Source organism: Coptis chinensis, chromosome 8, assembly GCF_015680905.1.
Source record: "Coptis chinensis isolate HL-2020 chromosome 8, ASM1568090v1, whole genome shotgun sequence".
NCBI classification, from domain to species: Eukaryota; Viridiplantae; Streptophyta; class Magnoliopsida; order Ranunculales; family Ranunculaceae; genus Coptis; species Coptis chinensis.
Window position 1 is genome coordinate 71921895 of NC_141463.1, and position 27549 is coordinate 71949443.

Consider the following 27549-nt stretch of genomic DNA (forward strand, 5'->3'; position numbering starts at 1 on the left):
TTCACTTACTACTCTGTTTGTGATTATAATGTTCTTGGGTTCGATGGGTGTTTAGCAGTTGTTTGCTTGGTAGATATGAATTCGATATTGGGATTTATGCAATGGAATTTTCTGTCTTTGTGATATTTTCCCCGGATATGGATCATTTGAGAAAATAGTTTTAATATGACAGGAGTGGTTAGGGACATGTTTTTGCTTGGGTTAATCTGAAAACAACTGAATTCAGATGAATCAGGTTTATCAGAAAAAGCAGAAAAAAGGTTCTGATAAATCAGTGAACCAGCTGACAGTAAAAAGCTAAGTATATGTACGGGCTTCTGATTTTTTCCAGTGGGAGCCAAATGAATTGGTTATGTACGGATTGACAGAGTTAACAGAGAGCTCTCTCTCCTTCTAGAGCAGCTGATTACGCAACTTCGATTATTTTGTTAACTCTCACATATTTAGCAGCCCCCTTCAATTATGTCAAGTTGGATGACAATGGGGAGGTTGGTTAATGCTAGTAGAGTCGGCCTAAAACCCCATGTTATTTTCCAAAGGAGTTTGAACTTTGAAGTACAAAACAGAAAGTAGCATACCAACTGCAACTAGTGCGGCACATCTTATTACGACTCCCCAGGAACAAAAAATTTATTGTTATAACTAGAATCCAATTAAAACAGAACAAATATGAGAACCCCCAGTTCAAATTACCAAACCAAATGTCAATCCATCTTCATCCGTAGGTCCTTAATTTTTATTAAGTTAACAAACTATCCTGGACGCCGTATCTAAAAAGGATAAGAAGTTATTGGGATAACTGTAGAGATAGGGAGTTGAGGGGGGAAGGGAGACATTCTGCAGACAATAATTAGGGACAGTTTTAGTCTCCTAGCACTTAGCATTAAGAGAACTATGTTGGACTGATCATCCCAGGTTATAGTTATTTTTACTTACCATTCCAGGTGGAATATGCAAGTAAGTAATCAACTTCTGAAGTTCAACATGAATGGCCTGTTTAAAAGATCTTTTAAGCATATCTGCACTTATTAAATTGAAACACTCAAGTAGGCAAGGATAAAGACAAAATAAAGAAACATAAACAAGTTCAACATTTATAAAAACCCAAATAGTCTTGACGATATTAAAATATGGATACCAACAGTCAATTTTGGTTCTCCAAAGAACAAAAACATTTCTGTTGTTATTACGTAACCACTGAACTTCAACTTCTAAGCAAAATGACGAGAAACTAGCTTATTTGACACTACTCATGACACTCCCGTCTGTAGGCAGCTGCAGACAGGCGAACAGATCTCCCATCACTATTGCTTTTTCTTTATAAGCTATGATTTTCCGTCCAATCTGCAACCAAATTGCCTCAAAGCAAGAACATAAGGACACTAACTGAAAAGACAATGTCTTACAACTTACAAAACAGTTTCAAATATTGGTAGTATTGGAAAGCTCTCACCAAGATCTTCTAGATCACGTTATCTTAAATACTTTACTGGTAATATGTAAACCTAAGACTTTCAAAAGAAACGTCATGGACTAAACAGCATGGAGTTCTTTGAACAAGGAGACGTGTAATGAAGTAGTCCTACGTGCATATGAAGCAGTACACCTAAAAGCTTTATATGTGATACTAACTTAAAGTCGTTTGTACGAGTTGGTTTGGTTTTAATGAAGTGAAGAGTGTATATTGTTGTGCTCATTGTGAAAATTTTCGAGTTTGAATAACATTTTATTCACAAATGATCGGAGAACATAAGTCTTTAATTCCTAGTTTTCATAGTTGACATTAAATGAATCCTCTAAACTAAATTGTCACAAGGCATTGACACCAATAACTTACTACAAATTTCATGGACACAAAGTATACAAACTCTTGACAAAGTAAATAAGAGTAAGTAGGTATGTTCAACATAGCTGCATAAATATTCTGTTTAAATTTAAAAAAAACTGCACATTATCAGTTACCTTAACCAAGTCCTTGAACATGGCACTTACGCGATTGAACTCATGACTGATCTTTTCCAGGGTACGAATACACCTAAAACAAGGAAATATTTAAATCAGAGAAGCACAAACCAATGTAAGTGAAAAAAGACTCACTGCACATAACAGGGATCAATGGATCATAAAGAGAAAGTAAATGCAATTGTGCAGCTAAAAAGGAAAACAAACAAATTGGGAAACACAATGGCACATGCTCATTCAAAAATAACAAGGAATTGCTAAAATTGCTGGAAACACAATGGCCATAATTAGAATGTTGAAGATTCTAAGTTATCCCATTAAACAGCGAGGGTTGGAGAGGTGACTAGGGTCTTAACTTGTTTCTACAATTCTACTTAGATGCAACTGTGATCCTATATATTGTTTATTTGATGGCTGTCATAAGCGAACCTGTGTTTACAGGAACCATCCACTGTGAGTTTCAACTTTCAAATTTTATGCAGATTTTGTACTAGCTAGCTAAACACGAGGTTGATGTATTTTCAGAAGAATCTTGTTGAAAAAAAAACTATCCCGCTCTGAACTCTTATCCTCAGGCTGTCACAACAAACTTGATGATGTTCTCAGAATGTAAACCTTTGCTTGCTCGTATTAGAATGGTTCTTATTCTTTAAAGGGAGTATTATTTAGGGAGAGCCCGAGTATTATTTAGGGAGAGCCTATTATGCTGAAACAGTCAACAGAGGAGGATGTGTGATGGCATTAAGCAGATAACTCCTTGAAATCAACAATTACTGGTTTCAGTTGTTTACACGGTCTTTATCTTTCTCACCAGTGGCGGACGCCGATATGGGTGACATTACTTGGTTTTAAATTAAGTTACTTCTAGCCTAGCAAGGTCAGGAAGATTGGGAATGTGTTAGGGTATCTTTAGGAGTTGATCAACCTATGTTGACAATAGCGAAACCAGCTGTTCTAGAATCTGTCTGCAGATGGATTTTTGAAATACCTTGGATTGCTAGTAAAGATAAAGAAACCTTTTTGGCAAGTGGCTGCTGATATATGACAGTTGTAAATAATGTGATAACTGTTCCTTGCAAGCTCAAGACTGATCTTGCAGAAATTTGTACCAAATACTTGTGATCGATGACATAGAGAACCACGTGGTACAGAAAACAGGAACTTTAGTAAAAGTCTAAAAGATGGCTGCGTGAAACTAAAGAGGAGAAAGGAGGAAACAGAGCACTTGTAAAGATGACTAAGTGAATGATCAGCTGCTGGTAGTTCTGACATCATCTTTATACTGGCGTGTTGGATTTTATGTCCAAAGAATTGGTAATCCGAAACACTAAAGTTTCCTAAACAATGACCCCTTTAAAGAAAAGGCTGACAAATGTTATTAAGGAAAATAACCCCACATTTAACCACTTGGCAAACTCAAGCAATATACCTCTGTCAAATCAGATTGAAAAATATTGAAAGCAAAAGGAAAAGACAATGAAACTCATAACATTTAGTATTTATTTAGTCTGTTTGACGCAAGAAGTTGCGCAATGAAAACTTAAAATTGACTCCATAGGTAAGCATAAATTAACTGAAAGAACTTAAGAATATCCTTTCTCACCTTTCCTTGTCAGCTATATCTTGCCTGAATTCAATGCAGGCAAGGGTCACTTGCTGAGTACCCATACTGCAACACCAAATAAAGAAAAACAATAAGCTTCACTGTAGAACTGGTTAACAATTGGACCATAAGAAGCATGTATTATGTTCCCTGACATGCAAAAGGACAGCTTAGAGAAGAGCTTTGTTAAAAGTTAAAACCATGGCTCATTGGTTGGAAGCCAATCCTATTTATCCACAAACATCCCTTGGGACAAGAAACTAGCGAAGAGTAGTTCTGGACAGGGAAAGTTCATACACAGGATTAGAGAATTCACAAACATGAGTAGTTGAAGTTTAATAAATTCCACCCTATAAAAGGGTTTGTAACCATAAGGGATCTTCTTGGGCATTGAGTAGCTCCTTGCTACTTAACCTATTATTTGTAACACTATATCTTTATGCTATTAATGAATTGAATTTTACCGATCAAAAAAAAAAATCTACCCTATGCTGCTCAGACTGCAGCTAAAGGGCATGCTCCTTTCAACATGGAGTTTCTATAAGCCCCTAGGATATCTTCCCTGCTTTCCTCGAGTATATCCTTTTCATAGGGACTACTTACTTTACATATGAAGTCAAGCCAATTCTATAGATGGATGACCAAGAAATGGTAGGAAAATCAATTACGGCGCAATCATAAGGGGTTAATAGCTTGAAGTGGGTACACCATAAAAAGAAAGCTGGATAAAATCCCTTGCTTTATTTGCAACATCTAAGGAATTTGGCACCATCAGATGTCTAGATGGCTAGAGGCGACTATACATCCTTAACTAAGTTACATTGACACGGATAGGTGTATTCGTATCCAACACGGATTTGAAGCATCTGACACGGTGAAATATAAAATATTGAGGTATATCACATACAATATGTGTCCGAGATGTGTCCGACACGGACAAGAGGATACGTATCCAACATGTAACATAGGTTCTTAAAGATAAAATTGAGCTAACAAAGGAATGATTCCTTGTATTTTTAGTACTGGATATCTACTTCGAAGACTGCCTCATCACACCATATTTAAATAAACCAAGATCAGACCTCCACACAGAAAGTTAATGATGATAATAACTACTGCTAGTAGAAGCAGAATACAATTAATTGTGAAAAGGAGACATTTATTATCGGTGGAAAAAATAGATAAACAACTAGTGCAATAACTTATTATCCGTGGTACTTAGATCAGTACATGTCAAAATAAGCAAAAGATCATAATGGATTCCTCGTATTTGATCACATATGTCGTAAATTAAAACCAACAGGATCATCAAACCATTTGTTTAATGGTTTCAAACCCTCTAACTTATACACATTCACTACATGTCGATGTTATCCTGTACAAAACTGAATAAGTTTAACACTTACTTTTGACCGACAGTTTTGATCCAACACAAGATTATTCTATCTAAAGCCACTGAAAAACTTCTAGCATGCAAGGGTATAAGTGTATAACGGATTCCTCGTACTTGATCACATATGTCATACATAAAACCAATAGGATCATCACACCATTTAGTTACTGGTTTGAAACGTCTAACCTATACACATTCGTTTGGTGCTGATGATATGTCCTGTACAAAAACGAGTAAGTTTAACACTTGTTTTTTTACCGAAAGTTCTGATCTGACACAAGATCCTTCTAAGTTGGCTAAAAGCTTCTAGCATGTGGTGTAGGATACTGCAAATACATATATAAGTACGTGATACACAGAAGAAAATATTTCACTAAGCAAAATTGGCGATTTTGAGTCATTTAGCCAATTCCAAGTCACAGTAAAGATACAATCAATTTAGAAACAAGCAAAACTAATAGGGCACTATGTTGAGTTTAATATTGCCAACTTACTATAAGCTAGTTCCTTTGATTTTTATAACATAAAGATCAACCTCACCGAAATCGACAACAGGTTCCTCCCTACAAACAGTTAAACAATGAATGAAACGTTAAGCCTGCTAAATTTTTTTGAAAAATAATTCACTAAGGAACATAATTAGCTTCAAAAAAATGTCGAAGAGTATGAAACTAACATATAATGGGTCATAGCTTGGATAGTCTTGAGACCCTCTTTGCAGTACAATTCAATCATGTCAATCGTAAAAGACAACTCCTCCTCAGAATCTTGAAGCTTTTGAATTTCAGCGAATTGTGCATCCAACATTCCCTACAACCAAAAAAACAGAAAAACATTACCACTCTCTTAACTGCATGGTCTCATTTCATTAAATCAAACTATGGAAACAGTTATTCACAAGTTATCTATAACAAAAAATTTAACACAAACTGAAACAATTTTCAAGAAATGAATCAAGTAAAAGATAAATCTACAACAATCAAAAGGAAAAAAACTTAATCCGCTTGAAATGAATCAAAGTACTGAAATGAAGAGATGTATGGTTATACCTCAGCAGTCATCTGGCTGACCATTTCGTTAAGACGTTTTAGATTTTGTTTAACAATCGCCATTCTTGCTTTATTTCTTCTCTAAAAGCCTACCACAGACACCACACACACATGCAAAGTAGAGAGAGGATCGGAGAGAAAGCAATAGTAACGAAGATGGACAAGACTAGAGATTGGAGTGTTGTATATATAGGAGACTAGAAACTGTACTATCATTTTTCAAGCTGTAGCTGGCTGCTCGGCTGTATCCAAACTCAATTAATAAGATTCTTTTATATTTAATGAGGACTCTTTAATGAGTATTTATGTAGTAACCAAAATTACAGATACTTGCTTGTTTTGGTTCTTCTGCATTGAGGTTCACCAACCCCAACAAATTGTGCCACGTTTTGAAATTCTCTTTCCCTCCTTTTATGTTATGGAAGGAGAGAATTGGGCTTCTTTCCTAATTTTTATTCTGTTTCTTGGAGAGGAGTTCTCAGTCCCTGGTTTTAGAATATCTTACATCACTAGTTAAATGGATATGGAGCAAAACAAAGAGACGAAGCAGATAAAACAGTTCTATGACTTCTATCTTTCTTTCTTTTTCGCTATCATCCTATGACTTCTATCAAACAAACACAGTTTTTTTTTTTATCAAATTTGGCCCTGTCTATTCTGAAATGAGATTATACCCCAATATTATTATAAGAGCTTGCCCAAGCTTTCTCGCGGAGCACCTACATATTTTAGATGTCGTTTGACTGGCTCCACCGGAACCACACTCGGGCTAAACTTGTTAATCGTTCCTTCCATGCTTCGACTCATTTATCTAACTATATCAGTGAGGCACCATATTTTATAGCTCGTTTAGTATTGAACAAATCTAATCAATAATATCTTACAGTATTCTTCAAATCCAGTGCAGCCACAACTTCAAAAATACAGATCCACAACTCCACAAGGTGTGGAAAACCATATTTTTTCCTCTAAAATGTCTGACAAAGATAAGATCAATAGAGTACATGAATTATGGTACCTTACAAACATAATACCTCCCCTGCGTTCTCTTTTAATAGAACAATAAAAAAAAATACAGATAGTACGCAAACCAAACTATTCCAATAGCACACTTATTTGTTTACCAGAGACATCCAAGAGTACCAACTTAAACAACAGCAACAGCTTCTGCTGGTGCTTTAGTTTCAACTTCTGCAGCTTTCGGTTCAGCTTCTGCAGGTTTTGATTCGGCTTCACCAGGCGCTTCAGCTTCCCAGAAAGCAGTCTTCTTTCCTGTTTTGGACACGGTCTGAAAAACTGCATCGGGCTGCACATTACCTATCACTGTCACTTTCTGCTCCTCTATATTCACGTCATATGAGTCAATGCCTAAAAAACAATTATACACCAAAGAAAGGTATCGGTCCCTTGCATTCAATAGATATACGAAAAATCACAACTAAAAGATAGGTTGTACTTATAAGCATGCCCTGAAGATCATAACATACAGCTTCATTGAATTGAAATTGCAGAAACGAAGAAGAAGAAGAACCAATCACTCTAGAAAGCTCACAGGACAGCGGCTTAGTTAGAACTTAGGTTCAAACAGAAATTACATAGGATGATTCAGAATTCGTGTTTAGATACTACTAATAACAGTCCAGTATTATTGCGATATAGCATTTTAGTTAGAGACGAAATGAATGAGAGTATTTTTTAGGAAATAGTACAGATCTCGTAGTCATACTTCAACTGTTTGTCATTATTATATAATAAACCAAAACAGTAAAATATTCACAGAACGCTATATACAAGCTAAAACTCTAACAATCCCTGTAAAATCATTAAGCCGTGTAGTATAGATAGATGACATGGCTTTAAATATCAAGAAGTTGGATATGAATGCAAAACACTTGATTATTTGAATAAACACATGCATCTAAAGTCTAAAAGTGGGTTTGCATTAGAATGAATGCAAAACACTTGATGAAAGAAGCAATGACGAGCCGAGAGCTTTGTTGTCAGGAGGGAAAATGTGGTATAAGGGGTCATTAACTGTACTATCTACATACAGAATTTGATAAAACAGAAACAGTCCCTAAGCCACAAACCCACAAAGACCCATGGCCATGTCCGTCGTCGACAAATACCATCACTTGGGCAAATGCTAATTTCTATAAATGTTAGTCCATTGACTTACTTTGCAGATCTAAATTTTGGCCATCAACGGTTGCCAATTCTCAAAAGATAGTATAAATTTCTGAGAATGATTCATATGAATACACTATAATAAATGGTCATGTACTCAACTAAATAAAACATGTGTATATTGAGTAGAGGTAAAACGGTATCAAATATATTACTACCTTCCATTTTGTTGAGCACCCTCTTTACTGCCCCAACACAGCCTTGACATGACATACCAACCTTGAGTACCACTGTCTGCAAATTAAATATTAATCCCTGAATAAATCTAGTCAAATAGTCAATGAAAAAATTGATAAATCCAAGAGATGAAAATTTGTACCTGAGCCATTTGCAAATGAAGAAAATAAGGGGAGAGAGAGAGAGTTTTGGAGTTTGAGAATTGGGTTGGGGTACTTGGGGCTTTATATAGGCGTGTAAGCAATTACCACCCTATCTTTTTTCTATCAAAACACATCTGGTTTCATTCGTCTACACTCTAGGACTATCGTCATAAGTTACAACGTCTCAGTTTTTAACTTTTATCACCGTCGTATTTTTCGGTAACCATCTATTGAATGATGTTTACAAACACGAAACATGTCCCAAAATACCCAAATTATGATTACATATGTTCGTTTTATATTATCATTTGTTATGTTGTCATATACAAGGTCAACGATGAATCCCAAGTTTTGTTTTGAATGTACACACCAACAAGATCGTGATTAATTTGGTCTCCGAAAATTGAAGACCACATGTATAATATGTTAATATATGATGACTAAGAACTACATGCTTCCGCCGCAACCAGCTTATCAGGTCTCACACTATATCAACTTTAACTTTTGCTTCTTTTTGTTTGGTTGTACTTAAATTTGCCTTGTAGGTTGTAGTACAAAAGAGCAGTACATGACCAGATCCCTTCACCTGACGGTTGTTTGGTACTTGGTAGGCATGCTTAACCCCACTATATGTCAACTAGTGCCAATATTGTTGCTTGTAAATGGTCTAATATGTGGAAAGTGCAAACATGGATGAGGTTGGTAGCCAATATATGCAGGGTACTACTGGTCCTTGTACATGAATAAATTCAAAATAAAGTGGACATTATATATTCTTAATTTTGTAAATAGAGAGGTTATCTCGCTATAGATTTAGGCGGGTGTTACTCGGTGAGCTGCAAACTTAATAACAAGGAACAAACGATTCTAACTTTTAGAGAGGCACGAACGAAGCATAGAACTGTATATAGCTCTCTGCGCTTCTCTTCTGTTGGACAAGTGCTTAACATTTCTCAATAATGGCTAAAGATTCAGCAATGGATTCTGTCATACAAATGGATCCATATGAATCTTGTGCACGCATACAACCTTGGACTTAACCTAACTACATAGTTTAGTGCCTAAACTACAATTTATTTGCTTTCAGCTTCTTCTTCATTTTAGTTTAATAAGTGTGTAAATTATAATTTGTTACCTTTCAAACGTTCATATAACCAATATTAGGTAATATCGAGAGTGATTGAAAAAGTATACTTTCAGTAAAATTTAAGAACTACATCCAAATCCTTACGATATGGTTGAGGTCTGCAATGAATATAATCTTATCAAAATGTTTGTAATATCAATAGCAGTAGGAAGTTTGAGAAAGTTTGGTTGAATACTTTGATGTTCGCAACCTATTTCAAATTGATTTGCATAGGGCGTGTCCTGAAAAGTGTATATTCCCAATATTTAATTGGGACATATTCAGTTGCAACTATGCATGGTTCCATATTGGACTAATACTCAGGGCCATATTCATCACTAATAATGTAGAGAACTCAAACTTTTACACTATTAGTGACATATGAGCATATCTCATCACCAAGATTGTTCCATTACGACACTTCTAGGTAATATATCAGTTAAGCTAGATATTGTTACTGTCCTAAATACCTATGGCGTACCTTAAAAAATGCCAATCATATCTTGCAAGCCGTGGTTTAACTATTCCGGTCCACGTCCTGGATTCATAAACTTTATTTAATCATCATCTATCAGGTGACAACCTGAACACCAGAGCGTCTACTTACCAGCATATATGAAAATCGAATATGAATACAGTCCTTAGAGCGTGGTGAGCAATCCACTTATGGATTGTTGTTTAGAATCTTGTGTGGTTGGATTGGAACTTCTTTTTCGATGAATTGTTCGAAAGCTTCATCTTCAATTGATTTACACAATACTAGTAGGTGCCCAAGGCCATCCGGCCCTGTCGAGCCATAACATAGTACTAAGTAGTAAGAATACTGAGATCAAAATGTCAACTCCTTAGCAAGCAGTCCATAAAATCACAAATATAAGCAAGACTAATAGATCATATAACAAGGCAAAAGTCCCAAATTTCACAAGTAAGAGTAAAAGTTGAACAAAAGATCAGAACTAATACAGAGTACCTAAATCAGAACTTGGAATACTTTACAAAGAAATTATCAGATAATGTAGAATAATTCATAATTCCTAATCAAAACATAAATTCAACTTCATAATCATTCCCATGTTCACGAAAGAACAACACTCTAATCTATTAATAATAACAAGCTAACCTTGGTAGCACAACTGGTCCGGTCTTGGGTTTGCTCCCCAATGGTCACTAGTTCAATTCCCCTCAAGACCACTGGCGAGGCAGTACCGATCGTGACCCACATTATGGCATGTGACACGGGCCAAGTAATTAACAATACTTAGGTTTTACGTTTTACTAAAATATGGGCTAATAAACAGATTAAAATATGCATCCAGTCCATCTAGAGTATATTGGCAATTAAAAGCATTCCTATTTAATAAATAATCTGATTATTATAGGTGATTAGAAACCATAGTTAAAATGGGAAACCGTCCTCTCTCCCTACTCTATAAATACACAATATCTCATAAGTGTGTATAAAGAGTTTTAAGTTACAACACATTGAGAATAGAGAAGGTTTAGAAAGAGAAACAAGTTTCCTCAATTCGTGAGCATAAAGCTATGGATCGAGGTATATATTTTAATTCATATTACGTTGTGAGCATATTCGTGATTCAAGATCTAAATAATGTTTTACATTTGGTATCAGTTCTCAATTATCATGTTTATGTTATTTCTGTTTTATTAGCGTGGGAGTAAGTACTTATTATGAATGAAACATAATATTATTGTTGGACAAGAATGAAAATTTTGCCTAACTTCTTACTTATGGATCATATTAAGTAAGTTGTTAGTGACGTGGTGCATAGAAGAAAAGGTGTCACACACGTGCATTATCGACATAATACCGTCATGACTCACATTGGTAATTTGTTTAATAATGATATTATGATGGCCAAATTAATGGAAATAGTTGGTTTGGGTGCAATTTTAAAATTTGTGATCGTATATATGTCTGTTTTATGTCGAGCCCTTGAAGAGTCATTTTCAAAGAATATTATGTATTAATTAAATTATTTTCAAAAACTTGTCATGTGGGCCAAGTGGGAGAATCAGAAATTGGGCTACAGAGCTGCTTCAAAAATAAAATTACTTTTAAAGACCCGAAAGTATTATTTTTGGGTTTTAATACCATTTTGGTTATTTTCATTGCTAAAAGTCGTTATTTTTTAAAATGTTTTCGAATTTGGGGATATGACTCGAGACCGCCAGCGAAGCCTTTTTTTTCAAAAAAATTCTTCTTCTCTTTTTGCCCTTAACCGTTTTCCATATAAAAAAAAAATTAACAGTTTCTTTGATTCATATTCTTCACCTGCTTCAATGGGTCAGTCAGTAATATCCGCAAAACAACCTACCCAAGTTGTGAAAACTGTTGACACTCAATATGTTCTTAAAAGGTATATTTAACTTTTCAATGTGGACAAACTGTTTGTATAAATTACTCTTTTGGGGTTTCTTTAATTATCTGTTTCGAGGCTTTCTTTGGGGTTGTATAGTTTCTTGAGTTTGATTCATTGTCACTCATTTCTAGTTGTTTGGTATAAAATTTTGGTCAGAATCAGCGCAAAATTTAAGTTTGAGTCTTGATTGTAATTGTGATGTTTTTTGCTATTTGGAACAGGTTGTAATCTGAACTCATGTCTTTAATGGTAAGAATGGATTACTTTTTTTTGCCCATTTTTAAGAATTTTCTTTTGGTACTAGTGGTGATTTAATGATCTTTATTGGATACCATTTTCTTGGTTTATTACAGATGAGTGGCGATCCTTGCATATGGCTTTTTCGGAAGAGGACAACATATTTTGATGGAAGGGAACAATCACTGGTAGCAAAGAAACCGTGTTCGAAGGAACTGAGTACAAGCTCTCGCTAACCTTTCCAACAGATTATCCATTCAAGTCTCCGAAAGTTAAATTTGACACTACCTGTTTTTATCTGAATGTGGACGTTATAAACTTATACATTTTAAAATGCAGATGCACCATGTTATAAACTTATATATTTTAAAATGCAGATGCACCACGTTATAAACTTATACATTTTAAAATGCATACACACCCCGCATTTTAAAATGCAAATACAAAATGCATTTGATTATTTATTTTGTGGGTTGATTATTTATTTTGTGGGTAATTAACTACTATTAAATGAAATGGGTTGGTTTAGGGTTTAATATTAAATGAAATGGGTTGGTTTAGGGTTTAATGTTTAGAAATTTAGGATATAGGGGTTAGGGTTTAGTGTCTTAAGGTTTAGGGTTTAGGCTTAGGGTCTAGTTTATAGGGGTTAGGGTTTAGTGTCTTAAGGTTTAGGGTTTAGGCTTAAGGTCTAGTTTATAAAGATTTTGGGTCTAGTGGTCTACTGGTTTGGGGTTTAGACTTAACGACTAGTGTCAAATGCCTCCATAAAATATTGGAGGCATAATATTTTTAGTTTTTTCATTACCGAAAAGCTAGTGTGCACAGTGTGTACTCAGCGTATAGCATCTGGGCCACTCATATAGGCACAAGTACTGGTGTATTGTAACAAAGAAGTACTGTCCAAGGGTCCTCATTCATGCGCACTCATACACTCTGATGCACCCTAGATGCCCTCTTTTTATTATATGCATTTTTAAATGTAAAGGCAGGTAGTTATAAGTGAAATTTTTATGTGAAATTCAAAATTTTGTTTTGCATCCCACTACGTTACTGGGTAGATAGTTGGTTATGCTTGTTTCCAAGTGAGGATATTTTCGTCTATTCCTGGTAAAGTTGGGTAACTGATAACCAGATAAAATGAATAGTTTTACATACGCATAAGAAACGAAATTAAACTCAACGCAAGTAAAACTAAAACTAAACTTTACTAGATTGTTTATCAAAGTTTTCTACTCCCGAATGCTATCGCAATAGAGTTGGAATAGAAGATTCATTCTACTCCTAGTTCTTTAGCATTCAAATTTTCTACGACTATCAATCCTACCAAAGTCAATGAGAGTTTTACGAATTATACTACGATGCAATTTATACTAACAAGATAATGGGATTATAATGATTCAACTACGAAATGCTACTGAATACTAAAAGTTTGAATCTAGAATAAGAATTAGGGGGGAATTGAATCCACTTTGAATCCAACTTAATAAACTAGCATAGATTGTTGTAATCCAATTCTTACGTTCTTACGATAAAAATTGGTCGTTCTAATCCCTAATTATACATGGCATCTCTACCAATTCATAACTAGCATGTGAGGAAGTCCAACACATTCTCATGGCGAATCAAAGACCTTCTAGAGTGGAATATACTCTCTACAACGATTCTACACTACACAATCAAGTTTTCATCAAACCCCTCTAATGGAGGTTTAGCCTTGATTCATCAAACTATCATTTCCATATGAATTAAAACTAGACATGATAAAAAGATTGGAACTTTGCTTATTTAAACTCAAATGGAAACTACTCATGCAATAATTGATTTAAACTAATAATGACAAATAAGTAAATCTAAGAATTGAAGCTAATAATTAATGGAAAACGAAATTAGAATATCAAGAATGTATGTGCCACCATATCTGCACCCTTATAAACAACCATCGTTGGGTACCATTATAGTACCACTCACTACTAGGCACGATGCCCAAGATTATGGCATGCCAGTGCTGCCCAAAATTATGGCGTGCCTGCCCTGCCCAAAATTATGGCGTGCCTGCCCTGCCCAAAATTATAGCGCCATAAGCTAGATATAGCAAGTTTAGATTTAGAAAACATATTTGTCAAGATATGCTTCCATATTAAGACTTTACATAATTACATAAGATTTTCTAGCAATTAAGGAAATGATATTTCTCATTATTATCCTATAAATACCCCATTCCTTTGAAACAAAGAACAACGTTCATTTGAGAGACTTGATTCCAGAGAACGATTTGGATACGTAGGCAGCCATTGAAGGTACAAATCTCAACAATTCGTTACAACAACCTCCCCTTACGAAACCATTGGTGTGTTTGGGCAAGTTCTTACCCAAACATAATTGGCGCCGTCTGTGGTTCTTACCAACGAACCTTCATCCACGATCTTTCTTCCAAGATTCGGTAATGGCAAAAACAACAAGATCTCAAGTGAGCAAGAACTTACCCAATCCCGAAGTTCCGACTAGTCAGACCTTGATGAATCAACCAGTCGCTCCAGATCTACAAGCTCAGCCTTCAAACCTCCAGGTGCCACGACAACGCAGATCTAGACGTACACGACTTCAGGCTCCAATAACTCATTCTCAAGATCTAGAGGCAAACAAAGCGGATTCAGAGAATATGGAGATAGGAGATGAAGATGTGCCTTTAGAAGTGTTGCGTCAGAGATTCAGAAGAGAGAAAGAACATAACAACTACTTACAGAAGCAACTGGATAAAGGGAAGCAAGTACAAAGGGATGATGCCGATGCTGCATCTTCCACACCGGCAAGAGCCCCCAGATTTGGTGAAAATTGGAATGTATTCAACCGACTACAATTTAATTACGGTACATCCCATCCATTGGAGCCTGTCCCTGAGCATCATCAGAATCACTCAAGGTCAAGCAGACATACATCCCATTCAAGAAGGCGATCCAGATCTCGAAATACTAACAACACTAGGCGTAGTAGTGGTCATAACATGACAAGATCATTGAAGGTTGATTATAGCGCATCAGAAAGGTGGACAACATCCACCATAAGGTGCAATGTTGGACGCCAAGATCAGGACCTCAGAGACGAATTGCAACATGACCTTAGACATGGCTTGAATGCAGCAAACCGATACAGACAGGTTAACAAAGGTCAGCCTAGAGTACAACGACACCAAAGAAGCGCCTCCCTAGTTCGACAGCTTAGCCCTTTTTATCGGCATAGGTTTCGCAGCCCAAGGAACCAGCCAAATATTGAAGCAAGAAATATTTGGGGGCGACAACACCGTGAGATGCAACGTGGTGAAATTACTCCTCAAATCGGAAATCTAGAAGTCACAGGCGCACCATTCATGGAACAACAAATCAAAGACATTGTCAAGAAAACAATAACCAATGTGGGTGTCGCTGATGCACGATGGAAATACCTTGCAGTGAACGAAGATGTTGTCAGGAGATTTTCCCTAAAGATACAAAATGCAGAGCATCAGGAAAGATTCAAACAACCAGAACTTCCTACGTTCAAAGAAGCAGGAGGTGACCCGAACGATCATATTATGGAGTTTAAAAGTAGGCTAATTCTCTGGCGCAGAGATGATCCCCTCTTATGCAAACTTTTTCCATCTACGTTAAAAGGAGAAGCTCTACGTTGGCTTTCCAGCTTGCCAGCTCAATCTATCGCGTCATTCCAGGAATTAGCAAACCAATTCACAGATCGGTTTAAGCATAATTGGACACGTCCTAAGGATGTCAACATCTTGCTTAACACCAAGCAACAAAAGGATGAAGCACTGGCAAAGTTCGTATTCGTTTCCGCCAAGTACAAGCAGAGGTCACCGATGTCCCTGACATAATGATCATTCATGCATTCAAGGAAGGAGTTCATTTTGATAAAAACAGAATCTACAACTCCCTTGTACGGGACCCCCCACAATCAAAGTTCGATTTGTTTGCACGAACACAACAGTTCATTAATGTGGAGGAAGATGTTAGATCAAAAGCTTCAAGAGATAAAGACTTTCGGAGTAAAGACTCAAACGAAGGTCAAGGAAAACATAAGCAAAACATATCGGAAAGGCAACAATAGAAATCTGAAAATGTTAACACAGTTGGTGAGGAAATGAAGCTCACTCTATTAAATGCCAAGTATGATGCGATATATGAGAAGATCAAGGGACGCAACTTACTTTTTCCTCCGATGCCCTTATCTGAACACACTAAGTCTAAACGTGACAAAAATCTTTGGTGTCACTTCCACAATGATTTCGGCCATGAAACAGAAAAGTGCAGATCCCTTAAGGGAAAAATACAGAGACTAGTCGACAAGAGACAATTAGACGAGTTTTTGCTTTCAAAAACTGTGAAGCAAAATTTAGCAATGACTAGCCACAATGTCATACTAGCTGGTCATGCCAAAATCAATGACATTTCGCGAGCAAGGCAAAAGTGTGAACAACGAGCTAAGTTCGGTTTCTTGCGTGAATTTTATCATGTCAATAACATTGATTTTGTTGAAGGAATTCGTTCAGAAACTACAGAGCCTGGTCCCCTATGTTTTAGTGATAGAGATCTAATTGGCGTCCATCATCCTCATTATGATGCTGTCGTCATCTCAGCTTTCGTTGGATTATGGCAAGTTCAGCGTATCATGATAGATACTGGAAGTTCTGTCAGCGTTGTTTTTGCAGGTTGCTACAAGAACATGTAGCTGTCAGAAAATTTAATTATTGCAGAAAATCATCCAATTATTGGGTTTGATGGAACAACAACAACCCCAGTAGGAAGAGTCTCTTTACCAGTCACGTTAATGGACAAGTCAATCGACATTAAATTCCTTCTGATAAATTGCAAATCCCCTTACAATGCAATCCTAGGAAGGGACTGGCTCCACAACATGGGCCTAGTAGTCTCTACATTTCACCAGGTAATAAAGTTCCCATCTATTGACAAAATTTGTTAGGTGCGCGGTGACCAGATGGCTTCCCACAGCTGTCACGAAAAGGTCTTGGGGGAATATCGTTAGTCGGATATGTGGGGAAATACAATTCTCAGTAATTCACAACAGGTATCTAAATCAGAATCAGTCCCACACAATATTTACACTGCTAGTTCAAGAAATGAAGGACCGCCAACCATAGACCGCCTCTTAGAGTTCAGATTGGGAATTTAGGCGGAGAAACAACTTTCATATCGGCAGAACTGACGGAAAATGAACAAAAGGAAATGGTAGCACTCCTCAGAAAGAACAAAAAGATTTTTGCTTGGTCAGTCAAGCAGATGCCAGGAATTAGCTCAGAAGTTGCATGCCACACACTTGACATTGATCCTACCATCAAGCCAGTTCGGCAGAAGCCTAAGCACATGGCCCTAGAAAGAAAACTCAAAGTCAGAGAGGAAATTGATCGTTTACTCTCAACTAAGTTTATACAACCAATTTCATATCCGCAGTGGTTGTCTAATGTGGTTGCAGTACCCAAGAAAGAGGGTAAAATGAGAGTGTACATTGATTTCACGAACCTTAACAAAGCTTGCCCGATTCATCCCTACCCTCTCCCACGAATATCAGAATTGGTGGATGTTACGTCTAGCTACACACGATTATCATTTATGGATGCGTATTTGGGTTACCACCAGATCCCACTAGTTGTGAAGGACCAAGAAGCAACTGCATTCATAACTGACCAAGGGATTTTTTGTTACCAAGTTATGCATTTCGGTTTATAAAACGTAGGGGCTATGTACCAAAGGATGATCGACACCATATTCAGAGATATATTAGGCAAGACAATGAATACTTATATTGATGACATGGTTGTAAAATCCAAACACAATGGAGATCATATCTCTGACTTACAATCAGTTTTTGACAGAATTGATAAATTCAACATGCGGCTAAATCTTTTGAAATGTGCTTTCGGACTGATATCAGGGAAATTTCTAAGGTATTTGATGACTCATCGAGGCATCGAAGCTAACCCAGAACAGATCCGATCCATTCAAGCCATGCCCTCTCCAAAAACAAAAAAAGAGATTCAACAGCTCACAGGGCGCTTAGCAGCACTAAATCATTTCATCTCTAAGTACTCGGACCAGTGTCGTCCTTTCTTTAAGACGTTAAAAGACTCAGCAAGGTGGAATGACGATTGTGAAAATGCCTTTCAATCAATCAAGAACTACCTAGTCTCGCCACCAATCTTGGCCATCCCAGCTACAGGGTAACCTGTTGGAGCTTACTTGGCCGCTACATATACTGCAGTAAGTGCAGTCCTGTTCATCGATGGAGAAGACGGTTGTCCGATCTTCTTCATTAGTAAAACACTAATGAGGCGGAAAGCAGATATTCGAGAATTGAAAAAATTGCTCTAGCATTGGTTCATGCTGCCAGACGCCTCAAGCCGTATTTCCAAGGGAGACTGGTCAAAGTATACACGGAATATCCTCTATGCAAAGTTTTCCGAAGTGCCCAGGAATAAAGTAGACTCGCGGAATGGGACATTTACTTAAGTGCTTATAGCATAAATTTTGAACCTCGCATTTCAGAAAAGGGTCATGCACTTGCATCCCAAATGGCAGATTTCCCTATCGACGATTTCATCCCTGAAGTCAACCAAGACGAAGGCATCTCTAGTGAAGCGCCAGCAGTTGGAGGTGAGGAAGGCCCAACAAATCTTACGGCCCCATCACCCGATTCATGGATGGTTTACACGGACGGCTCACACAACAAATCTGGCTCTGGATTAGGATGTGTTTTTATCAAGCCAGACAATTAGTAGTTTCGGTCGATAGTTCTTTAGAACTAGTCCTTGAAGTAATCTTCTTTTGTTTTTCAGATTATCAATCATTAATAAAATGTATTATTCCATAGTTCTTTACTTTCATTCAGTTAGTTAGTCAAAAATAATATATATCAATTACTCAGTTACCATTCTTAAAGACAAACAGTTGATATGAAGGCTCAACTATACAAAACATATACAAATTCAAAAGTCATGGAGTTTGCGTTTGCAACACCTCTCTCCATGCACCAAAAAGTCATGGAGTTTGGGTTTTCAATACCTCTCTCCATGCACCAAAAAGTCATGGAGTTTACGTTTTCAATACCTCTCTCCATGCACCAAAAAGTCATGGAGTTTGCATTTTCAACACCTCTCTCCATGCACCAAAAAGTCGTGGAGTTTGCGTTTTCAACACCTCTCTCCATGCACCAAAAAGTCATGGAGTTTGCGTTTGCAACACCTTACTCCGTGCATCACCAAGCCATGGAGTTTGTATTTTCAACATCTCTCTCCATGCACCAAAAAGTCCGTGCATCACCAAGTCATGGAGTTTGCGTTTACAACATCTCTCTCAATGTACAAAAAAGTCATGGAGTTTGCGTTTGCAACACCTCTCTCCATGCGCCACAAAGTCGTGGAGTTTGCATTTGCAATCCATGCACGACAAAAGCTCAAATTTTACAACAAAGCTCAAGTTTCACCAATATTTTATACACAACTTAAAACTGGGGGTAAGCATTGGTTGACATTGAATAGTTGGAATATCTATCCAACTGTCGTAGAATATGGTTGTTTCTCCAGTGAAATGCCAACAATTGGGGGCAACAGCGATACATTTAACGCCCAAAAAATTTCTCCATCTCATTAGTATTGAGTGTTTTCATACTACTGGTGTTGCCTGAACCAAGCAGTGAACAAAAACAACAATCAATTTCATGGTCGTACAAACAGCCTTAGACATTCATGCCAAGCAAACAACCTTTGGTTGCTTTCTTTTCACAATCTTCACCTTTGTTTATAACTTCCACTGTTGCATCCTTTTTGAATCAATTTTTGTTATTATTCTTCACCACAAAGAACTAGTTCCATCCGGCAAAGAGGGGGCGGTGTATGTGCCACCATATATGCACCCTTATAAACAACCATCGTTGGGTACCATTATAGTGCCACTCACTACTAGGCACGATGCTCAAGATTATGGCATGCCGGTACGCCCCAAAATTATGGTGTGCTTTGCCCAAAATTTATGGCGTGCACCAAAAAAATTATGGCGTGCCGCCTCGCCCAAAATTATATGGCGTGCCTACCCCAAAATTATTATGCCATCATAAGCTAGATATAGCAGGTTTAGATTTAGAAAACATATTTGTCAAGATATGCTTCCATATTAAGACTTTACATAATTACATAAGATTTTCTAGCAATTAAGGAAATGATATTTCTCATTATTATCCTATAAATACCCCATTCCTTTGAAACAAAGAATGACGTTCATTTGAGAGACTTGATTCCAGAGAACGATTTGGATACGTAGGCAGCCATTGAAGGTACAGTCTCAACAATTCATTACAACAACCTCCCTTACGAAACTGTTTCGACAAGATTTGCCAAAACACACCAGTTGGGTCAAAAGTGATCTTGTTCGGATGAGATTGCGAAGGATATATGTGTTGGGGAGAGTTGAGATTGGACTTCGGTTTTGAAGTTGCCTACGTACCCAAAGATATTGCTTGGGATCAAGTCTCGATTGTATAGTTCTGGAAAAATGACGAAGGTTAGATTTTATAGGTAGGATTGGTGATAGTTACTTTCTCGTTCTCCAATATTCCAATCGTGGGATGAAGTTGGAGAACTGGTGGGAGAACAGTCACACGATATGAAGTTGATGGAAGTGAATCTTGAATATGGACGAAGTTGTGGAAGTTGTTTGACTTGCATAATATGCGCAATTGATATTGATTTTACGTGTAGGTATGTAGGCTTTGAGCATAGGCTTTGAACATGGGCTTTGAGCGTGGGCTTTTTGGGCTTTGAGCATGGGCTTTTTGGACTTTGAGCATAGGCTTTGAGTGTGAGTTTGTATTGATTTGGACTTTTATTGGGTCACATTTATGGGGGCTGGAACATCGCCCTCTCTTTGTTACATGGGCAAAGCCTGTGTAGCAAAGAAGTAATTTAATTTATTTTTTATTTTTTTATTTATTTTTACAACTGAACTTTTATAACATTTTGCTATGTTGGAAAGATCAGTTCAGAAGTCATAGAGAAGTATCGTGATACATGGTTGTCATTGCAATGCCTCAAGTTGATTGAAATTCGTGAAATCCTAGGATGTTGTAATGGACTTGACGTTCTGGAAGTTTTGCTGAAGAATGTTGTGGTCTTGGAGGTGACGAATGTGGTCGTTTCCAAAAGAGTGTCTGACATAGAAGAAAGAGCAGCCAAATTTATTGTGAAGCTGCCAAGAGTTTCCTCGAAGTACATCCTCAAGAATCACAACATCGTTCCTCTAAATAGTTGTTAGTAGTCTTGACTTTTTGGAGTATAAACAGGTGGATGTACTTTTGACATTTTTTGGAGTTTCCCACATATTAGGTGCCACATTTCTCATGAGTAAGACAACAATATTCAATAGATGCTTGTCTGATTCTAACTGTTCCGGGAGTTCTATTTTGTCCTTGTTCCGATCATTTCTCTGTAACCAATGTGTGTGTTTTTTTTATGTGTCTGATGTGACATAGTATGTCATTTAAAATTCAGATCATATCATATATTGATAGCATGCTTTTGTCATCGATGTAAGGGCTTCAGAATGGTACTACTGAAAAAACTAACACCTGGTAGACTGATATAACTGAATTGAATGCATCCAATCAACCAAATATAGAAATGTGCAAGAGTTGTTGTCTGTATAACAGTTCCATCATCCATTGATGCCTCCTTTAGAAGAGTTGGTGTCCAACGTAGAGTGATCAATAACAATTAATAATAACAATTAGCGTAGAGTGACTTCTCAGTAGACGATATTGGAGCTTGTCCATTAGGCTGAAAACAGAAGAAGATACCACCCTTTGCATCATTAAACCCTTCCTACATGCCAAATCTGGCAGAAGAAGATACCACCCTTTGCATGGACAACATCTAAAATGGATTTCCAAGCTTCCACCTGCTCCTTGATTAACGGGCAAACTTTGTTTAAATAAACAATTCAATCAATTCCACCACGGCAATTCAACTTCATACGTTAGAAAACACAGCGACAATTCAATTTTACTACAGCCAGTGGCAAATCAAGTAGCGGCAATTCAAGCAAATTTGAAGTTGGTAATTCAAGCAGTGGAAATTCAAATTTACTACAGCCAGCGGCAAATCAATAGCGGCAATTCAAGCAAATCTAAAGCTGGTAATTCAAGCAGCGGCAATTCAAATTTACTACAACTAGTGGCAAATCAATAGAAGCAATTCACAACAAATCTAAAGCTGGTAATTCAAGCAGCGACAATTCAAATTTACTACAGCCAGCGGCAATCCAAGTTTACTACAGCCAGCGACAAATCAAATAGCAACAAATCAAGTTTACAACAGCTAGCGGCAAACTTTCTTCCTAAATATTGATCAGCAACGTGTCCAGAAAACACACATCCAACGACATTTCAATTCAAAGGGATCGGCCGTAACAGCAGAAATTCAATCGAAGGGATAGGCAGCTCAACGGGATCAGCAAAAAAAGATCGGCAGTCCAGGGATCGGCAATTATTTAAATGGATTGGCAGTTCTTTGATTGGCAAAAAGGATGGGCAATTCAAATGGATCAGCACTCATTCAGCGGCAATTAAATGCACAACGGTTCAAAGGGATTGGCAGTTCAAAGTTTTGGAATCCAGCTTGTATTAAAGCCAAGTTTCAAACTGATTTGCAACATTATCGAGCAGCAAGTTGATCAGAAATATAATTGATCGATAATTAAAAATTGTATTTAGTCGAGTTAGTGCCTTTGATTGGTAAGTGAAATTGGGTTGATAGACAATTTATACAAACTAGCTTGGTTTATCGAAAGTAGTTGGTTTTTCGGTCAGCAAGTAGTTGAATTTGGTTTCACAGAAGGTAGGATCGGCTTGGGAGTGGCGACAAAATTAGGATCGGTTTCGGGACCGTTTTCTCATATTGGACAAAATGGGTGGGTCGGTTAGGCCAAAAGAAATTAAAGGGTCGAAAAAAAAAAAAAAAAAAACTGTTGATCGATATAGATTGGCAAAAAAGGTAAGCTTCTCAGGTGGGCTAGAGCTATACAAACTGATAAGTCTGAAAAAGAAATTTTTGGTTTAATTTAGATAGGGTATTAATTCCATCAGGCGGACAAAGGGTAGGCAAATTTAAAAATTGGTGTTTGGCAGTACCCAAAATTAGCATGGATCAATAGATAGAGGAAAATGGTTCAACAAATGATCTGCTCAATTCCATATATATTGCTTTAAAAAAAACAAAAAAGAGTACGATTTACAAAATTGGAGGGGTCAACAGAAGAGTAATTATTCACAAAAAGATTGATCTGGTCATCTCAATATTCTTTTGAAAAATTGACCGGTTGGGATCTGGAGAACGAATTGATCAATTACAGCCAGCAAGATGTAATTGGATTGATTGATCGGCTATTTGAGTGGATGATTAAGTGTGTAGTGATTGATTGACAAGTTGAGTTTGATAGGCAAGATGAATTTGATTTGTTGGATTTGAATTTGATTGGCAAGTAATCAAATTGATCAATTGTATATTATTGATAGGCTAAAATTTTCTAGCTACCAATTGGAATAGGAAGTTGAGTTACCAAAATTGAATTCATCGGTCAATAGTGATTAGTTGGCAAATTATTTGATCGGCAAGTAATTTGATTGGGCATGTAATTGTATTGATGGGCCATTAATTTTGTTCGGCTAGTCTGATGTATTGATAACGTAATTAAGTCTATGGTGTCGCCGCCCCCATAATATAATGATAACGTAATGAAATATGGTGTGTTGCCGCTCCCAAAGTGTAATGATAATATAATGAAATTTGGGGTGTCGCTGCCCTCATAGTGTAGTGATAACATAATGAAATTTGGGGTGTTGCCGCCCCCATAATATAGTGATAACGTAATGAAATTTGGGGTGTCGTCGCCCCCATAGTGTAGTGATAACATAATGAAATTTAGGGTGTCGCCGCCCCCATAATATAATGATAACGTAATTAAATTTGGGGTGTCGCTGCCCCCAAAGTATAATGATAATATAATGAAATTTGGAGTGTCGCCGCTCCCATAGTGTAGTGATAATATGCATAATGAAATTTGGGGTGTCGCCGCCCCCATAATATGATGATAACGTAATTAAATTTGGTGTGTTGCCGCCCCCATAGTGTAATAATAACATAATGAAATTTGGGGTGTCGCCGCCCCCAAAGTGTAATGATAACGTAATGAAATTTGGGGTGTCACCACCCCCATCGTATAATGATAACATAATAAAATTTGGAGTGTCGCCACCCCCAAAGTGTAATGATAACGTAATGAAATTTAGGGTATCGGCGCCCCCATAGTGTAATGATAACGTAATTAAATTTGGGGTGTCGCCGCCCCCAAAGTGTAATGATAACATAATGAAATTTGGGGTGTCTCCGCCCCTATATTGTAATGATAATGAAATTTGAGGTGACGCCCCCAGATTGTAACGATTATATATTGAAAGTTGGGGTGACGTTGCCTCCATAGTGTAACAATAACATAATGGAATTTGGGGAGTCGTCGCCTCCATAGCATTGTAATGATAACGTAATGGAATTTGGGGTGTCACCACCCCCATAATGTATCGATAACGGAATTAAATTTGGGGTGTCTCCGCCCCCATGATATAATGATAACGTAATAAAATTTGGGGTGTCGCCGCCCCCAAAGTGTAATGATAACGTAATAGAATTTGGGGTGTCACCGTCTCCATAATGTATTGATAACGTAATTAATTTAAGATACGCTGCCCCCAAAGTGTAATGATAACGTAATGAAATTTGGGGTGTCGCCTCCCCTATAGTACAATGATTAAAATACTTTGAATGAAATGCTATATATGAATGCTAATTTGAATGTATGCATGTATGAATAATAGATAAATTATAAATGTAAAATGATATTTAAGATGCCCCTATGTATATATGGTCTTTCATTTTGATTATGTGAGACTCAGTCCAACTTTTGTAATAAAGTGAATGTCGTCATTCCTTATAAATTGCAATATTTTTTGCAGTGAATCAATATGATTTTGAGGCAGAAGAATTTTAAGTATCATCATTCTTTGAGCAGTGGTAAAACACTTCTTGTTGTATGGCTGATCCATTATTTATTTAGGCTATAAACAGAAGAATATCGATACCATCATATTAGACTGATCAGCATGTTGATGAGCCATAAGCTTGGCATGTTATCAATTGTGCGAGTTCCTTGACGAGATCAATCACTTCCTGTTGTATACCAATCCATTATTCGGTGAGGCAACAAATAGAAGGCTTTTGACATCATCATATATATGGACGGATCAGCATGTCGATGAGCCCTAAGGTTTGGGCTACTATCCACTGTGCGGTTCCATGACGAGGTCATATTGGTGTGTTTGGGCGAGTTCTTACCCAAACAAAGAACTAAGTATTTTATTGATCTAACAACTAAATAACAATCATTCAATACTTAAATTAAAACAAGAATAACAACTAATTAATTAAATGAAAAACTAGATCTAGAACTAAGCTTTAATGGCTATTTTCTATCCTAACCTAATTGATACTTAAGAGCTAAGTCTTGTGTGTGGAAATGGAGGAGACCAGATCCACATTTTCGTGCATAGGCTGAGGGCCTATGTTTTTGGCCGGAAAATCGAGCCCAAAGTCCAATTTCTTCAGTCCATAGGGCCCTTTTCAGCTGGCTTTAATTTCAACAGACTTTTTGTCCACTTTTGCTCCTCTGATTGGGTCAAGATTTGAACCATTGGAAAGCTCTTTCCGAGCCGGTCGTTTTGACATAAGGTACGCTCAATTCCAAGTCCTGAGTCCAAAGATACGGTCTTCGAAAGTTCTGCTGACTTTTGTGTGCTGTTTCTGCCCGTCTTGGCCTTTAATCACATAATTTATTAACAACCAACTCTTGCTCCTTTATACTGCCAAAGTGGCACATTTCTGTACATAATTAACTTCAATGCCTGAAATACATAAAAGCACGTAATTAACATTAACTCTTATTTATTACTCGCATAATTGGTCTAAAAATATTATTGTTAAGGGGTTAAAACTACAGTTTTGGGCTCTTATCAGTAATAGGTGGTCAGTTCTATATTCTGGTCAAATTGGTGGGTATTAAATTCTAAAAAAATTTAAGAGGAGTCTTAGGACTACTAAATATTTATAACTAACTCCTCTAGACTAATTTTCTGGTGGGAGAATGCAAGAATTTTATGACCCACATCTTGGTATGTGACACGGGCCAATTAATTAACAATACTTAGGCTTTACATTTTACTAAAATATGGGCTTATTATTAATATGCATCCAGTCATCCATCTAGAGTATATTGGCAATTAGAAGCATTTATATTTAATAAATAATTTAATTATTATGGGTAATTAGAAATCATGGTTAAAATGGGAAACTGCCCTCTCTCTCCCTACAATATCCCATTTCTCTCTCTACACTATCCCATGAATGTGTATGAAGAGTTTTAAGTTACAACACATTAAAAATAAAGAAGGTTTAAAGAGAGAAACAAGTTTCCTCAATTCGTGAGCATAAAGTTATGGATCGAGGTATGTATTTTAATTCATATTAGAGCATCATCAACGCGCTGCTAAAATAAATTGTGACACATCAGCTTTTTTCATCGATCAATATTGCTATAATCGATCGTGTCATGTACCAACACATTTTCACAAAATTCGATGTTTCTATTTCGGACGAGAATACTTGTCTCGTTCCAATTTAATTTTTCTTTAAACGGCAAAAATTATCCCGTCCCAATTGAAACATTTTTTTTTAAACGCGCGCATTCAAGCTTCCAGTAACCATTTCACATACGAACAGGCGACTTGAGATAAACTCAAGCCCCGTTACTTCAATCACCTAATCAAATATTGTTTTCCTACCAAATTTCATTCTATTTTTTGCAATGGATCACCATCGTCGAGCTGGACGTAAGAGGAGTCTTTTGCGTGGGTCGGGGAGTTCAAATTCTCGAAAAAACGAGGGTGAACTTATACCGAAAAATGATTTTCAATTTCCACCGAGAATGAGTTTGCTAGGTATTTTCTATTATATATTTAAGGCCAAGTGGGATTCACAACTGAAAAATCTGGGGTTCAGGCTGGTTGGTTAGCGTCTTTGGTAGACCTTGATAACTTGAATGATTTTGACTGGGGTGGTGCTTTCATGACACATCTGTATACTACTCTTGATTTGTTTGTCCAGGCAAATGAAATGAGAAAGCAATG

At 36.9% G+C, this 27549-nt stretch overlaps 3 protein-coding genes across 3 annotated transcripts; 1 reads left to right on the forward strand and 2 right to left on the reverse strand.

Annotated features, from left to right (window-relative positions):
- Positions 1–1073: 1073 nt before the first annotated feature.
- On the reverse strand, positions 1074–6253 carry LOC147482817 (histidine-containing phosphotransfer protein 2-like). The gene is made up of 6 exons (XM_086580800.1): positions 6008–6253; positions 5635–5768; positions 5453–5521; positions 3566–3631; positions 1963–2035; positions 1074–1344 (listed from the first exon to the last, which is right to left on the reverse strand). Exons 1-6 carry the CDS (start codon positions 6068–6070, stop codon positions 1237–1239), a joined length of 513 nt encoding a protein of 170 aa, XP_086436926.1. The 5' UTR covers positions 6071–6253; the 3' UTR covers positions 1074–1236.
- A 590-nt stretch (positions 6254–6843) lies between these two features.
- LOC147482818 (copper transport protein ATX1-like) lies at positions 6844–8656 on the reverse strand. The gene is made up of 3 exons (XM_086580802.1): positions 8514–8656; positions 8353–8428; positions 6844–7375 (listed from the first exon to the last, which is right to left on the reverse strand). Exons 1-3 carry the CDS (start codon positions 8520–8522, stop codon positions 7155–7157), a joined length of 306 nt encoding a protein of 101 aa, XP_086436928.1. The 5' UTR covers positions 8523–8656; the 3' UTR covers positions 6844–7154.
- A 7736-nt stretch (positions 8657–16392) lies between these two features.
- LOC147482819 (uncharacterized) lies at positions 16393–16980 on the forward strand. The gene has a single exon (XM_086579431.1). The coding sequence runs from the start codon at positions 16393–16395 to the stop codon at positions 16978–16980; it is 588 nt and encodes a 195-aa protein (XP_086435557.1).
- Positions 16981–27549: the final 10569 nt, after the last annotated feature.

Bases quoted from the DNA above. Each gene is read 5' to 3' on its own strand.
- LOC147482817 (XM_086580800.1), bottom strand. From the start codon at position 6,070: ATGGCGATTGTTAAACAAAATCTAAAACGTCTTAACGAAATGGTCAGC. The intron at 5,522-5,634 runs GTTAGTTTCATA...AACTGTTTGTAG, and splicing joins CAAGCTATGACCCATTATAT to GGAGGAACCTGTTGTCGATT. The intron at 1,345-1,962 runs GTAACTGATAAT...ATTTGGTTGCAG, and splicing joins TGTTCAAGGACTTGGTTAAG to ATTGGACGGAAAATCATAGC.
- LOC147482818 (XM_086580802.1), bottom strand. The intron at 7,376-8,352 runs GTAGTAATATAT...ATTGTTTTTTAG, and splicing joins GGTGCTCAACAAAATGGAAG to GCATTGACTCATATGACGTG.
- LOC147482819 (XM_086579431.1), top strand. From the start codon at position 16,393: ATGAAGCTCACTCTATTAAATGCCAAGTATGATGCGATATATGAGAAG.